The sequence below is a fragment of the Peromyscus leucopus genome, chromosome 11 (genome assembly GCF_004664715.2).
Source record: "Peromyscus leucopus breed LL Stock chromosome 11, UCI_PerLeu_2.1, whole genome shotgun sequence".
NCBI classification, from domain to species: Eukaryota; Metazoa; Chordata; class Mammalia; order Rodentia; family Cricetidae; genus Peromyscus; species Peromyscus leucopus.
Genome location: NC_051072.1, coordinates 40391021 through 40404522, shown reverse-complemented (window position 1 = coordinate 40404522; position 13502 = coordinate 40391021). Strand labels below are relative to the sequence as shown.

Below are 13502 nucleotides of genomic sequence, written 5' to 3'. Positions count from 1 at the left end.
AAAAAAAAAAATTGATTCAGAGCGTCCCTGTGTGACAAATATGCCGGGCTTCGGAGAGTCTTCACTCTCACGGTCTAGTGAGAGAACAATAGGAAACTAGAAAATGAAGTGTCAGAGAACACAGTGGAAATGCAGGGGCCCTGGCTACCGGAGGGCAGCTCCGAGTTAGGGAAGACTTAGGAAGTGTTAGTTCCTACTCTTGAAAACATTACCGTGTCAACTCTAAGAAACTCGGTCCCTTTTCCTCCGTGTGTTTCTTTAAACACCCAGTAGAAGCCTCCAGCTAGGGCTGTTGTTCAGAAGACCATTTTTTTATAGTGAAATAAATGGGCATTGACACCATCGCTAGGACTCCCCATTCTCTTCTGTGCAGTTACGCTGTTGGTGCCCTGGGGGAAGTCCACAAGTTTATTAGCAAATGTCAGCACCTCTGACAGTACCTTCCGTGCTCAGTTGAAGTGCTTCTGAGAGCTCTCAAGTGTGCCCGCACCCCAGAGCCAGCCGTCCAGCCCTCTGAACTCTGGGCCCATTCTTTCCTTCTCCCGGCATCTGCGTGCATCCCTACTTCTCTTTCGATACATCTGGTCTGTCTTTCCTGGCATTTCCCTCTGACAGGATATGCAAGGCTATCAGCTCCTTGCTTGTTATGGAATCTACCACAGCTTGTCCCCTGCTTCCTGGGGACTGCCCAAACCAGGAGTGGTGGAGTAGGATCCTTTTGTTCAGGAGCCCGTGACACAATTTTTAAAATGAGGTTAATAAATAAATGACTCATCTTTCTTAAAGAGCTTGAGAGGTAGGTGTGCATGCCTGGAGGCTTAGGCAGGATCTTGAGCTAAAGTCAACCTAGGCTACCTACTGAGTTCCAGGCCAGCCTGGGCTTACAGAGTGAGACGCTATCTCAAAAGAACAAAGCAAACCAGAAGGCAAAAACTTCTGTCTTATCTTTTCTTTTCTGGAGTGATGGTGATTGCTGTGGGAAGGGAAGGCATATGGGGAATTCAGCCCAGGGACTTGTTCATGCTAGGCAGGTGTTCTATCACTGAACATCCTCGCCCTGCTTTGTCTTGTCCTGTACTTGTTTAACCAATGAAATAAAATATGATAACAAAGCAGAGCAAACAATTACTTGCTGTCCTTTCTGAGGGGCAAAATTATAAGAGTGGGTTCTGGAGCCAGACCGTTGTGTTTGGGTCTTTTGCTTTGTGATGATCAACCATTTGAACTTGGTTTCCTCTGTTAGCGCTTGTGCTTTTGTGAAAGAGTTCTGACCAGTGAACTAGGATGCTGTCCTGTGAGGCGGGATACTGGGAGAGTCAGCTGGTACCCTGTGAGGCAGGACACTGGGAGAGTCAGCTGGTACCCTGTGAGGCAGGACACTGGGAGAGTCAGCTGGTACCCTGTGAGGCAGGACACTGGGAGAGTCAGCTGAGTTTATGCCTGTAACATGCTAAGGGCAGGGTTCCACATGAAGATTCTCAGTAGCAGTCAAGTATAGTTTCTATGACTGATTTATTTCAGAGAAAGAAATTGTGGTATCTATAGAGAATTACTCTGCTAACATTTTTATTGTGTACCCATTTGTTGCATATTGTGTTTTAACACAATGAGGCCACACTGGGCTGTTTTTGTACCTCATGTTCTTCATGTAGAATAGTATGTTATGCCCATTTTTCACATTATTAAACATCTGACATCATTTTAGTATCTGCATCATGCCTAATCTAAAGTGATATATTTTATTTGCTCAGTCCTTTATTGCTAGCATGTTTTTCCAGCTCTTCAACATATAATGTTCTAAACAATACCTTTACAAATGTTATACAGATAAGCATAAGTGTATTCAGGAGTACTTTTTAGGATATCTTTGGAAATGGGTTTGCAGGGCAAATGTAATAGTCCATCTACCTTCAAGCCCAAACACTTGATTTGGATACTTCAAAAAATTCACACATCCATCTGGCCTTTGAATTTCATTTGTAATTTGGTAATTCTTTCAAGCAAAGGCAGGGGCTGGAGAGATGGCTCAGCAGTTCAGTTAAGGGCACTTCCTGCTCTTGCAGAGGAACCAAGTTTGGTTCCCAGTACCCATGTTTACTGGCTATCAACCATTGTAAATTCAATGCTGTTGGCTTCTGTGGGCACCTGAAACGTGCTCCCCCAATCAATATCTCTCTCTCTCTCTCTCTCTCTCTCTCTCTCTCTCTCTCTCTCACCTTTAAAAAAGCAAAAACAAAAAATAAAACTTGCCTGATTTTTTTTTCTTCAAATTAATAAGATTTTTTTCTGTAACATTATATTTGCAAAAATATATTCTAGAAACCCATTGTGAATGTTTTCTAACATACTTTGCCTTTTACAGGTCAAAACTCTTCTCTGTGATGAAAAAAAAAAAGAATTTGACTTTTGTCTAGTAGCCTAACTGTGGGACATGAACTATTAGGAACACGGATGTAGAGAGCTGTGGGATTTGGACAGCCTGGGCCTCCTGAGCCGGAGCCTCTCTCTAGAAGGGCTTCACTCCTCATGTCTCAGCCATCCTGAGCTATCCTTGCAGGACGCTTGCATTTCTGCCCTTAGCTGTCACCTAGGATTGGGTTGCTTTCCAATATAATACATACTTGATATTTGCCTACAAAAGAAAACTCTAGAAGGTATATATATATTAAATGGTTATTCAGTTGGGAGAGTGTGAATCAAGACAAGCATTTCTGCACTTAACTTTGACTTCATAAACATTTATTTTACTGGTTAGTTGTATCTCCCACAGGAAGTAGCAGTGGTTTAGTGTCATATTGACTGCCTTAGGTCTTCTGCCATTCATCGTAATGTGGCCTGATCTTGAGAGTCATTCGTTACTTCTCAGAGGTCCACACAGAGAAACTTAGTTTATGATTCTAACCATTATTTTCAGCCAAATTACAAAAAGGGAGTCAAAGACACTTCTCACAAACAGTGGCATTTTATACTGAAATGTGCATTCTCTTTCTCTCTCTGTTCTGCCCCCTTTCATCCCTTCTTCCTCCCCATCCCCCTCCTGCCAAATTAGAATTCTGAGATGTGGTTCAAGCGCCATAGCATTGCTATTGGAGAGGTGCCAGCTTGCCGTCTAGTCCACCGCAGACAGCTGACCGAGGCCAACGTGGAAGAGATCTGGAAGTCCATGACATTATCATAGTATGCACGTTTGACATTGGAGAGATTCGAGGGACCGTCGTTCTATTTTATCTCTTTCCTACTCGATGCATACTTATGTTTAAAACAATCTCAAATTTGCATAATCTGTACTTACACTGTTTCACATATATAATTGAACTGGATTTTGAGAATTTCCTGTTGTTAGATATGTAATAGCTAAAATAGGAGTTTAAATGCTTTTAAAACATTTTTTTAACCCCTTGAGGCATACTTTTGCTTTGTAATCCAAGTTGGCCTTGAATTCTCTTATCTTTCTGCTCAACCTTTGGAGTGCTGGGATTGTGTGCACTGCCATTCCCAACTTAAAGTTTTTAAACTTTTAGTGTCACTGACACCTTAAGTTTAATAAGCACGTGATGGAAATTTGGCCTTTAGTAATTTTTTTTTGTTGTTTGTTTTTTTTTTGAGGCAGGGTTTCTCCGTGTAGTTTTGGTGCCTGTCCTGGATCTTGCTCTGTAGACCAGGCTGGCCTTGAACTCACAGAGATCCACCTGCCTCTGCCTCCCGAGTGCTGGGATTAAAGGCATGGGCCACCACCACCCGACTGGCCTTTAGTAATTTTAGTTAAAAAATAGTTTCTTGGAATTCAGGTTATTCTGTGATTAAGTAATTAAGGAAGTATGCTATCGGGAAAGGATATTCTAGGTTATTTTAAACGTATTCCATTTCTAACCCATTGTCTAGAAAGACAATGTACCCTAAAGATCGGTCTTTTGAGGAGAGGAGGGAATGCTCAATGGGTAAGAGTACTTGCTGTAAAAGCAAAGAGGACCTCAGTTCAAATCTCCAGTGCCCATGTAAAGACTGACATGCCAGCCCATGCCTGTAACCTTAGCATTGTGAGGTAGAGACAGGTAGATTGCAGGAGCTTGCTGGCCAGCTAGCTGAAACAGTGAGCTCCGAGTTTAGTGAGACCCTGTCTCATAAAAACAGGGTGGAGGGCTACAGAGAAGACATGTAACATCCTTCTGTGACTTGGACATGAGCATGCATGGGTGTGCATACTGCCTCACATGTATAAATACCTCTTACACACACACACACACATACACACACACACACACACACACATACATGGAGAGAGAGAGAGAGAGAGAGAGAGAGAGAGAGAGAATCTTTTGTATTGCTCACTACTAGTAGTATTTAGCACAACTGAAATAAATGATTATAGTACTTTGAAACTTTGAAATTTATTTTCAGAATACATTATTTATCATTTTAGTTTACAGAAAATCCTTGGCCTGGATTCCTTGGAAGAAGTTTTAAACATCAAACTTGTCAACTCCAAGTTCATCATCCATAACGTGTATAGTGTCAGCAAGCAGGGAGTTGTCATCTTGGATGATAAGTCAAGTAAGTGCATGCCAGCCATTTGTTCTGGTTTGACTACACATTGGCTAACAGATCTCTTAGTTCCCATTTGAGCCTTTCCTAAACCCTAGCTAAGTTTACCCCTTCGCTATATATATCCTGTCTTCTATGAGTGCCTTTTGTCCAGTGTTTGGTTTATTAGTGTCGTAGAAAGATGCATGTTCAGGCATGAAGACTCTGCACAGTGCGTTCAGAGTCTAGTTCACTGTTAGCTGCCAGAATGGTAAATGCTTCCATATTGTCGCTAGGAACACTTCCAGACACACGAGAATGTTTAAGTCCCGAGGAAGTGCCCCAGTCAGTTTTAGGTCTGATTGCATTTAAGTTTCTTCTTTTTTGTTTTGGAGTTAGGGTGTTATGCAGCCCAAGCTCAACAGTAGAGGATCACCTCCTGCCTCCACCTTCTGAATGCTGCAGTCAAGGCATGCATTACCATGTAACAGTTGGCGTGGTGCTGGGCACTGAACCCAGGGCCTTGTGTATGCTAGGCAGGTACTCTACTAACTGAGCTACAGTTTCAACCCCATATTTAGGTTTCTGACTTACCATTTCACAGTGGTATCAATGAGTTAGGTTGACTGGGATACTCTGTATTATTATTATTATTATTTTTATTAAGAATTTTTTTATTCATTTTACATACCACCACAGATCCCCCTCTCTTCCCTCCTCCTGCCTTCCCCCCTCCAGCCTCCTCCCCACAACTTACCCCTCATTCCCTCCTCTGAAAAGGTAAGGCCTCCCATGGGGAGTCAGCAAAGCCTGGTATATTCAATTGAGGCAGGTCCAAGCCCCTCCCCCTGCATCAGGGCTGTGCAAGGTAGGTAATGGGCTCTTAAAAGCCAGCTCTTGCACCAGGGATGGATCCTGATCCCACTGCCAGGGGCCCCTTTAAGCAGACCAAACTATACAACTGCCTCGCTTATACAGAGTACCTAGTCCAGTCCCATGGAGGCTCCACAGCTGTTTGTCTAAAGTTCATGAGTTCCCCTAGCTTGGTTCGGTTATCTCTGTAGGTTTCCCAATCATGATCTTGATGCCCCTTGCTCATAGAATCCCTCTTTCCTCTCCATGACTGGACTCCTGGAGCTTGTCCTGGTGCTTGGCTGTGGATCTCTGCATCTGCTTCCATCAGTTACTGGATGAAGGCTCTATGATGACAGTTAGGGTATTCACCAATCTGATTAGTGGGGTAAGCCAGTTCAGGCACCCTCTCCTCTATTGCTAGTAGTCTAAGCTGGGGTCATCCTTGTGGATTCCTGGGAACTTCCCTAGCACCCGGTTTCTCCCTATCCCCATGATGTCTCCCTCTATCTCTTTCATTGCTCTCCCATTTCGTCCCTGTTCCAGCTCGATCATCCCATTCCTTTATGTTCTCATCCCCCATCCTGTACCCTCTATTCCCCCCCAACACATACTCCCACACTCTTGGAGATCTCATCTGTTTCCCCTTCCCAGGGTGATCCATTCATCCCTCTTAGGGTCCTCCTTATTAGCTAGCTTCTCTGGAGCTGTGGGTTGTAGTCTGGTTATCCTTTGCTTTACATCTAGTATCTACATATGAGTGAGAACATACCATGTTTGTCTTTCTGAGTCTGGGTTACCTCACACAGGATATTTTCTAGTTCCATCCATCTTCCTGCAAATTTCATGATATCATTGTTTTTTATTATGTCATTCTTCAGTTGAGGGGCATCTAGGTTGTTTCCAGGTTCTGGCTATTACCAACAATGTTGCTATAAACATAGTTGAGCAAGTGTAGTATGATTGAGCATTCTTTGGGTATATGCCCAAGAGTGGTATAGCTGAGTTTCAGGAAGATTAATTCCTAGTTTTCTGAGGAACTGCCATACTGATTTCCAAAGTGGCTTACAAGTTTGCACTCCCACCAGTAGTGGAGGAGTGTTTCCCTTGTTCCACATCCTCTCCAACATTAGCTGTCTTCAGTGTTTTTGATCTTAGCCATTCTGACAGGTATAAGATGGTATCTCAGAGTCGTTTTGATTTGCAGTTCCCTAATGACTAAGGATATTGAGCAATTCCTTAAATGTCTTTCAGCCATTTGAGATTCTTCTGTTGAGAATTCTCTGTTTAGCTCTGTAGCCCATTTTTTAATTGGATTGTTTGGTATTTTGATGTCTAGTTTCTTGAGTTCTTTATATATTTTGGAGATCAGTCTTCTGTCAGATGTGGGGTTGGTGAAGATCTTTTCCCATTCTGTAGGCTGTCTTTTTGTCTTATAGACTGTGTCCTTTGCCTTATAGAAGCTTCTCAGTTTCAGGAGGTCCCATTTATTAACTGTTGCTCTCAGTGTCTGTGCTACCGGTGTTATATTTAGGAAATGGTCTCCTGTGCCAATGTGTTCAAGGCTATTTCCTGCTTTCTCTTCTATCAGGTTTAGTGCAAGTGGATTTATGTTGAGGCCTTTGATCCACTTGGACTTGAGTTTTGTGCATGGTGATAGATATGAATCTATTTGCCATTTTCTGTATATTGACATCCAGTTATGCCAGCACCATTTGTTGAAGATGGTTTCTTTTTTCCATTGTACAGTGTAGTCATAAGTTTGCTCAGTTCCTCCAGTTCTGCCTGGCCCACAGACACCGATCCACTTATAAAATAATCAGTCAGAGGCTCAATATTATTTACAAACTGTATGGCCTATGGGAGGCCTCTTGCTAGCTAGCTCTTATATCTTAAAATAACCCATTTCTATTAATCTATGTTTTGCCACATGTTCCGTGGCTTTACCATCTGCTGGCATGTTGCTCCTTGGGCAGCAGGTTGGCCTTTCTCCAGACTCTGTCTTTCTCTTTGGATTTTCTGCCTGCCTCTAAGCTGTCTTGCCATAGGCCAAAGCAGCATATTTATTAACCAATGGGAACAACATATATTCACAGCATACAGAGAGACATCCCCCAGCAGTATAGTTTTGGCTTCTTTGTCAAAAACCAGGTAGGTATTCATAGGTGTGTGGATTAATGTCAGGGTCTTCAATTCAATTTCATTGGTCTATGTTTAAATGTTCTGATACACAAATTGATGAAATGTCTCATATTACCCAGGCAAATGATACATTCTTATAATGCTGTGTGTGTGTGTGTGTGTGTGTATGTATTTGATTGAGTTATAAAGAGATGAATAAAATATCTTTTGTATTTTCTTTTTTTCTACAGAAGAACTTCCTCATTGGGTCCTCTCAGCTATGAAGTGTTTGGCAAATTGTAAGTACTAATTATGTGCCAGTTTTATAAAATTAACAGAAATTAGTGCCTTGAATTAGAAAACATTCTTGCTCAATGGGCTGGACATTGATTTGACACCTGTGAGGCTGGCAGGGAATTGTTTGGCAACCACTGTGCTTTACTGGTAGATTCATGACTTAGTGACAGTGTTGTTATAATCCAGTTTTAAAGATTTAGTTTTTCTTTGGTCTCATGGATATAATCACGCATCAAGTCCATGCCAGTCCTAGGAGCATCATAGAGGTGAAAGAAATGAGTGACAGTGTATATAATGTAGTAGCAGCTACCTGCTAATGGTCTATAGGCTTTATTTTATTCCTAAAAGGTGGTGGTTAAGTGTCCATCATATTCACATCTCATTTGCTAAGTAGCCTCCATCCTCTCCTGGGTTTCAGAGCGCAGTGTTTTAAGAGGGACAGAGTGTTTTAGAGAGCCAACCTGACTGATATGCAGGATGGCTTAGAAGGAGAGGAGCCTGCATGCAGAGAAACAAGAAAGACTATCTTAGAAACCTGCATGTAAGATCTGGAGGCCTGGACCAGGGTGGGCCCGAGGGATTTTCATAGACATGTAAAATCTCTTCAGCAGATACATGGCATGTGTTTCATTGACTATCATCAGCACTGTGAAGGAACGGTATAATAATAGCTCATGAACACTGCCATTTTCTTGGGATTTTCAGGAAACTTAACCCAAAGAATGGTTTCTAATATTTAAAGGAAAAAACACTTATTATTATTATTGTGTGTGTGTGTGTGATATGTATGTGTGCATATAGATGTGCATACAGATGTGTGCATGCTGTGGTGAGTATCTGGAGGTCAGAAGATGATCTGGGGGAGTCATCTCTTTTTACTGTCAATGCTGGGGATCTTCACTCAGATCATTAGGCTCCAATGGCCAACACTTTCACCTGAGGAACTGTCTGATCTGGCCCAAACATGTGATTTCAATGAGAATCTGTTATTTTAGCTGATTAGTAATGACAATATTTGGTCTTAGAGAAGCTCTTGAGTGTTACAGCTATTTCAGGAAATAGCTACTTTCTTATTTTTGTGTAGGATCAGCATATGCATCGATAGATGTATAAGTTACTGAATTAGTAAACTGAATTATTGATTAAACTGGAGTCACTTTTGTTTGAATTATAGAATTATAGAAACTAACTAACCATTGAGCCTTGTATGGTTGTCTTAATGGCCCTGTGTGGAGATGGCTTTTCCCTCTCCTTCTGAACATGCATAGCAGTACCAGTTTGCATACAACTCATAGTTTTCCAGGTTTAATGCTTGGAAGTTTCATTGATTTTTGTTGATACTTTGAACACTCTGAGATGTAGAGTAATGTGGCTTTAACTTGGGGAAGTACTTTACTTAAAATTTTAAAATTACATGGTGTGTGTGTGGGTGGTCATTGCCATGCCATAGTAAGTGTGTGGAGGCCAGAGGATACTTGTAGGAGTAAGTCTCTTCTTCCATCTTAACGGTTTCTGGGGACTGAGCCTAGGTTGTCAGACGGGGCCTTGAGTGTCTTTATCCGCTGTGCCATCTCTCTGACCCTGAAGTACCTTTTATTCTTTCTGCTCAACTACTCAAACTGTAGTAAATTAACTAGAAGTTACATCTTTGGCCAGAGGGGGCATTGAGGAAACAAATGTACAGTTATGAAGCTCCAACACTCCTTCTGAGCTCCTGGAGAACCAAAGATGTGGAAGTTACCAGTTGGGAATGAAGCCATAAAGTGTGCTAAAATGCTGTAAGATGTGTTTATGTGTTTGACTTTTGTGAAGACTGGAATGCACGGAAGTGTATAATCAGTTCCCCATTTGACACCTAAAGCCACAAACACCTGAAGCAAGGTTGGCATGACTGGCCATTGAGTAGAGGAAAGATGTGTGACTTTATAATTGCTATAGGTGTGAGACTCAGAGTGTTGGGAGAAGGAGCATGCTCACATGTGTTGAGAGCAACCTTTACAAATGGTTAGCATATTATGGAGGTTTGTTTATGTATCAAATATAAAAGGTGGGCAGAGGACAAGGCCAGCCTATTGGATATTTTTTTTTAAAATTTCCAGCTTTCCCAAATTCTCCTGTCCATCAAAATTTGCTTTGAGTCTGTCAAAGTTATGACCTACTCTTTGTCCTTATCGCGAATAAGTACGGATTCCTATTGAGTCCTCTAAGAGGGGATAGGCCGCCTGTCTGATGTGGTAAGGGTACTTGCCCTCTTTTCCACAAGCCTGCTGTTCTTCCTTCTCTCTTGAGTGCTCCTTCAGTCCTCACTGTAGACTGTGCATACACGGGTCTGCATGTTCAGTTGTCAGCCAGGCCCTTTCCAGGATGCTCACAGAATGAAGACTGAGGCTAAGTAATGCAAAACTAGATTAACTGATTTCTTTTGCTTCTTTGTGTGTATGCATCAGAAGACCCAGTCAAAAATGGAAATAAAGTAGCCAAAGCATTTCATTTCAGAATCTGTCAGGAACAACATTTATTAAAAACTAGTCTAAGGAAAAAAATGTTCTTAAAACTCAAGGTGATTAAGAAAGAAAAGGTTTATGTTTTCTTTTAGGGATTTCCCCCCATATTTTTAACAAAGATGATGACATATTCTCAAGGCATATAATTGTTTAGAATGAATCACTCACCTTGCTAAGCACTAATTCTGGCAATGGGTCTTGATTGTTGAGATACATCAGACCATCATTTGACTAAGCTTGCTATATGAGGAGGAAGTAAACAAACATGGTTTATACATTTACTCCTAGGTTTATGCACTACAACATTATTTTAGCCAATAATTTTTTTTTTAAAGAAGAGAACAGACTGTGAAGGGTAAGAGAAGTTTTGTTTTCATCTAAAGATTTTATTTTTAACTATATATATGTGCATGTGTCTGTGTAGGTGTGTGTGCATGTGAGCAGAGGTACCCAGAGAAGTCAGAAGAGGGCGTTGGATCCCATGGAGCTTCTGTTATAAATGGTTGTGAGCCATCTGATGTGGGCACTGGGAGCTGATCTCTTAACCTCTGAGCCATCTTCCCAGCTCCCAGTAAAGGAGTTTTTAGGGGCATCATAAAGAGCCATTTCATGATGGCCTTGGGGATTGAATGTCATGATCCAGAATGTTTTCCTGTGTTACAGCTAGAATCTCTTAGCTCCTGCAGTTCTGTGGGGAGAATTTCCTTGAATTCATTTTTGTTGCTTTGTTCATTCTCTTGGGCACATCAGTCCATCTGGGTGTAATGGCTTAGCCTTTGCTGGCCTGGAGCTGGGCACCATAATTGCACTCCATTTCTTCTATGGTCTTCTTGGGACAAGCTGTTTTCCTCAAGGCTCCGGCACCTCCAGTTTACCCAGAACATGGTGGTGTAAACCTGTGCTCATCATCTTTTATTCCTCATGGGACCCTGATTCTAGTGGAGCTCTCCTCTGCCCTCTGTTGGCATAGGACATGGTCAGGTCCAGGCTCTGTGATCAGTTTTCTTTGAATAGTTGGGCAGTGATTGTTAGCGTTTGAGTGAATTGACAAGACAGAATGTAAAATCTTTCTCATTATCTTTTAAAAAAGCATTTAAAATTTCATTTGTCTGAAATAGTTTGTTAGGAGAAACTGATTACTTCACTCAACTGAATGCTTGGAGGATATTATAGTATAGCTAATGAACTCAAGAAGCTGTAAAAATTTCTTGATAACTCATCTATCACATATTAACAAATTGTGGGTTTTTTTTTTTTTTTTTTTTTTTTTTTTTTGAGACAGGGTTTCTCTCTGTGGTTTTGGTGCCTGTCCTGGATCTCGCTCTGTAGACCAGGCTGGCCTCAAACTCACAGAGATCCACCTGGCTCTGCCTCTCAAGTGCTGGGATTAAAGGCGTGAGCCACTGCTGCGCAGCAACAAATTGTTATTTTATTAACTTTATTAAGACTAGGAAAATGTTGACTATTTAAAAAAAATTATTTACATGAGTAAAGTTTGCCTTGACATAAAAAGAGAAAAGCATGTTTTTCTTTTAAAATGGAGATGCATTAATGCTCTTCGTTTTTATAATATATTCAATTAAACATTAATCATATTTGAGCAAAAGGTATATGTCATTTCCACATGAAACTTGTCAGTGTATCTTGAATATCTGTGCATACAACACATGTGGTCAGACTATGGTACTGAGAAGCAGCTGCCTCATTAATCATTCTCTGTCTTCTTTTAAAGGGCCCAACTGTTCAGACTGGAAGCAGCCGATGTACTTGGGATTTGAGAAAGATGTCTTTAAAACTATAGCAGATTACTACGGTCACCTGAAGGAGCCCCTGCTCACGTTCCATCTGTTTGACGCTTTCGTCAGTGTCCTAGGTGAATAGATAAGCAGTGTATCTGCATATTGATAGTGAATCTTCTGTCGCCACTGTCTCAGGAGTTCCAGTAGCAAAAGCTCAGAACGTTGTCTTTTCTTTTAAAAAAAAAGTTCCCATTTGAAATTTAGTTTTGATATCTTTTTCTCTGTGTTTTTAATATTTATATGAATTATTTATTTATAATTTTTTGAGAATTTCATACTTGAGTATTTTCTTTTTATTGGCATATATTAATTATATGTAATAATGGGTCTCTGGAAGACATTTTCATACCCGTATGCAATGCGTTGTCCTTCCTTCTGTCTTCCCATTCCTTGTGCTTCTCGTACCTGTCCGCTTTCATGTCTCTCTCTTTTTGTGTGCAGGACCCAAAGAGTTTCACTAGGTTCCCTTATCAAAGCGTTGGTAAGAGCTACTTATAGGATCATCACACCTTGTGGTTACACCCACTGAAGGAAATGCTTCCCTATCCCCAGCCGCCATGAACTGCTGACAGTTTCTCAGGGTAGAATGGGGACTCCTGACCTCCCCGCAGCAATCTTTAACTGCCTGTATAAATTTTTATCCATGATGCCATGTTGCTGTGCCCAATCTTATGTGGGTGATCATAGCTGCTGGGGGCTCACGGGTGAAACAGCCATGTTGTACCTGGAAGACAGCACCACCCCCTTCCTCTGGCTCATCTTCCTCCTTCCCCTTTCTGCGACGTTCCCTGAGCCGTGTGTGTGGTGGGGGGGGGGGGGGGGGGGGGGGGGGGGGGGGGTGGGGGGGGGGGGTGATAGGATGTCCCATCTCTGGCAGATCATTCAGTAGTCACTTACTCTGAGCACTTTGAGCAGTTGTAAGTCTTGACAGTTACCATCATCCACTGAGAAGCTTCTCGGGCCAAAGCTGATAGCAGTGCTATCCTATGGCCCTAAGCATGCATCGTCAGAAGGCAGATGATGGGTCTAACATTTACCAAAACAATAGTGGGAGCTTCTCCACTGGTGTCGGGCTTTTTTTTTTTTTTTTTTTTTTTTTTTTTTTTTTTTTTTTTAAGTCAGGTTTGAAATACCGGGTATTAATTCCTTCCCATGGAGCAGGACTTGAAATCCAATCAGTGAGTGGTTGGTTACCTCCATTAGCAATCACACCAATGTGGCTCCAGTGCATGGTCCACAGCTGGGTAACACTGATGGTTTGCCCCCATGGCCTGTATAGTACCTTCCTGCACAGTAAAAGCTAGCCATATAGGCATCTTCAAAATAAAAAATGACCGATCGCTTAGTCCTTACTCAGAAAGGAGTAGAAGAACTTAGTTAACCTGATTGTAAAACCTAAATCAAAACC

The 13502-nt window shown here is 41.7% G+C and overlaps 1 protein-coding gene across 2 annotated transcripts in view; it reads left to right on the top strand.

Moving 5' to 3' along the window:
* The window catches only part of Depdc1b (DEP domain containing 1B), a 64190-nt gene that overhangs the window by 36602 nt on the left and 14086 nt on the right, over nucleotides 1-13502 (top strand). For both annotated transcript variants that reach the window (XM_028884337.2, XM_037209442.1), the window contains 4 exons: nucleotides 3050-3177; nucleotides 4421-4551; nucleotides 7746-7793; nucleotides 12028-12168. In XM_028884337.2, coding sequence (XP_028740170.1) covers nucleotides 3050-3177; nucleotides 4421-4551; nucleotides 7746-7793; nucleotides 12028-12168 — 448 coding nt within the window. The remainder of the gene's footprint in view (nucleotides 1-3049; nucleotides 3178-4420; nucleotides 4552-7745; nucleotides 7794-12027; nucleotides 12169-13502) is intronic.